The following is a 2,907-nucleotide window of genomic DNA, read 5'->3' on the forward strand; positions in this document are numbered from 1 at the left end:
GGGCAGGATCGACACATGGATGTAATACGAGAGAGAGGGCTGTATAGAAGTGTGACTGCAACACAGTGGTAACAGACAGGCAGCACAGGACAGAGAAGACATGGTTTGGTACAGAGAGAGGTGTCGTCACTGACTGGACTTTTCTTTTGAATCAATGACTGTAGTTACTGTAGTATATAAGAGTCTTAAACAGTGTAAGACGAGAATATAGCTCCAATGCTTTCTGTCAAGGGCAATATACATACTCAAGGGGAGTCAAGACATGTGCCCAACATGTATAAAAAATACCTCCCCTTTCTAGCGATAGGTAAACAAAATTGAAAGCACAAATTGTACAGAGACAGCCATATCCTTAGACAACTTTCAAGTAATTAAAGCTCTGCCTATTGCTAAGAATGATAGTTTTAATCTGCATTTCAAAGTTAATCTCCAGGCAGTGTATCACAGAAGACTGACTAACCACTATCCCATAGATAAGAGGCTTCAAAAGGAACCCTGAAGGTAGATGGACTGGAAACTACATCAGAGAGACAAAACAGGAAATAAAAGGTGGAATACAAAACATTAACAAAAGACAGTAAACATAGCCTAGCACATATGCATAGACTTAGATAATCATCACCAAAAATGAACATAAAAAGAAACAAATGATACCATGGCATGATATATGATATGAAATTATGAGCAGGTAAGCTGCAAAAGACAGTTTGCTCGGAGTGGAAGACCTACCTATGACCACATCTCCCACACTGCAGGTGGTGTCACTGGACACTGCACTGGTCTCACTACTGAAGCTCTGTCCTGTGGACCCGACACAGAAGGAGACACTATTCAGATAAAGGATCACAGACATAGCCATATTGTTAATTCCAACAAGTTCATGTAATACTGAAAAGTTCAGTAAGTCTGTCTTTATGAAGGCTAGTTGAACCATGAAAGTCATGTTAAAAAGACAACTGACAGTATGCATTGCTGTAATGAACAAGGTAAAATTACAGCAATGTAAAAAAGAAGAGTTACCTAGTTAAGACAACAGAACAATCAGCAACAAGAACAGGTTAAACTCTGAACATATAAATTCTCCAACTTTAAACAGGAAATGCATGTTTCCTCCAACTGGAACAACACTGTCTAATCCTTGTTTACATACCATTACCTAGGACACGCCACACCCTGCCTGCATACATTGCCTTCTGGTGAGAGCTATGTCTATCTGAGACAGCGGGGCTGACACCTTCCCATAGTAGAGGCACAGTTTCCTCTGTTAGGGCTGTCTTCAGATGACTTTGTTCTGTCTTCTCACTTGATATGTCTGTATGTGGCTCCTCATAGTCCAACAGTCTGGCCTCTACATCTACATTCTCATTCCTTTCTTTGACTACCAAAGTAACTTCCATCGCTTGCCTTTGGCTTACTTCATTCTGGTCTTCCCCAGTGGCAGCAATGTCAATTTCCAGAGGACAATCATCGCATTCAAGCATTTTTTGCTGATCAAGATGTTTCTCATACAAAAAATCTGACACGATCTTCTCATTGTTCCTTGTCTCTGCTGTCTGACAGTTACTAACAAGTGGAAGCTTATATTCCACATGTGATGACAAAGCCTCTGTCTCATAGTTGTCCTCTAAACTGTGGTACATGAATTGGACAAAGCTACGCTTGCTATCATTGTCCTCATCTTGACTGTAATCCTCACAATCATCATAACTATCCTCATCAGAATCATATTCTGCTGATGTTGTTTCTACATCATCTTCAATGTCTAACTGAATAACGGGCACTTCATCTTGGCAGGTCTGACTGTTCATCCTGACTGCACCTGACTGTGGGGTACATGTGTGCCTGAAATCTTCATGATGACCTCCACTCCCCAAAACTGCTGATGCATACTGCACCTGATCTGAAGAAACACTTGTAAAATCATTCTGGTTTCTAGATGTCAAGGTACATGTATGTGAAGTGCTGAGTGGACTATGTCCTACAACAAGGGCACTCAGCATGGCTCTAAGCTTTGAAAGCTCTCCAGACTCCACCCTCTCTGGACAGGTGGCCTGTGTGTCAGGCACATATAAGGTAGGTGCGCTGGGGCTTAACCAGGTGGACAGAAGACTTCTCCTGGCAGTTGCAGGGGGCCTTTCCTGACTCTCTGTAAGCCCTGTAATAACTGTGTCAGATGCTACACTTGATTTTCTCCTGAACCTCGACCTTAGGCTACTGAGCATGCTCTGAAGGGTTGAACTTTCACCTTGTAACCTCTGCTTGATGAACTCATCCAGGCTGTCATGGCTGCCCATGTCGTCCCCCTCCAGCTCAATGCTGTCGACTCTCAGCCGATCCCGAGCAAACTCCTCCATGATGTCACTAGCACTGCTGCTGCGCACTAGCGGGTACTGAGAGTCTTCCTGCATCATGGCAGGTTCCCCACTCTGAGATCTGGTTCTCTCCAGTTTGGGGCGCTGCCTCCCAACAAGAGCTACATCGTGTCAGACGTCACAATTATCAGTCAGACAACATTCATTCAAACTTCATGTGGAATGGTGTATTTCAAATACAAAGTGTTGATATGGGAGCTTGTTGGCAAAGAATGGTGTAGTTAAGACTTAAAAAATGAAAAAACACTGTGCCAAATGTATGCATCATGATTCTGGATTATGAGTAAGATCTGTCCATATGCATGCAGGGTTGTTGTTGTGATGTGTGAGAATGTAGTTAGTGGTGAGTTGATGCACAAACATTTAGAAGCAGCACACATGCAACTAAAACAAACAGTAAGGCAGGAACTAGAAAGCATAAGTCTTCATGTAACTGTAGTAAAGCTCAGTCCCAGATGAGTTGGTAACCTGGTATGCAGAAAGGGAGAAATGAAGTTAGGAGAAGCCTACAAGCCACCAGCAAGCAGGGCACCAG

At 42.9% G+C, this 2,907-nt stretch overlaps 1 protein-coding gene across 1 annotated transcript in view; it reads right to left on the reverse strand.

Annotated features, from left to right (window-relative positions):
* Window positions 1-2,893, reverse strand: part of LOC118414051 (ral GTPase-activating protein subunit alpha-1-like) — a gene marked incomplete in the record, with an annotated part of 36,169 nt that extends 33,276 nt beyond the window's left edge. Inside the window, 2 exon segments of the mRNA XM_035817805.1 lie at window positions 730-801; window positions 2,246-2,893. Of these exon segments, the coding sequence (XP_035673698.1) occupies window positions 730-801; window positions 2,246-2,411 (238 nt within the window).
* Between the last annotated feature and the right edge of the window lie 14 nt (window positions 2,894-2,907).

This window comes from Branchiostoma floridae, chromosome 1 (assembly GCF_000003815.2).
Source record: "Branchiostoma floridae strain S238N-H82 chromosome 1, Bfl_VNyyK, whole genome shotgun sequence".
Lineage (NCBI taxonomy): Eukaryota > Metazoa > Chordata > Leptocardii > Amphioxiformes > Branchiostomatidae > Branchiostoma > Branchiostoma floridae.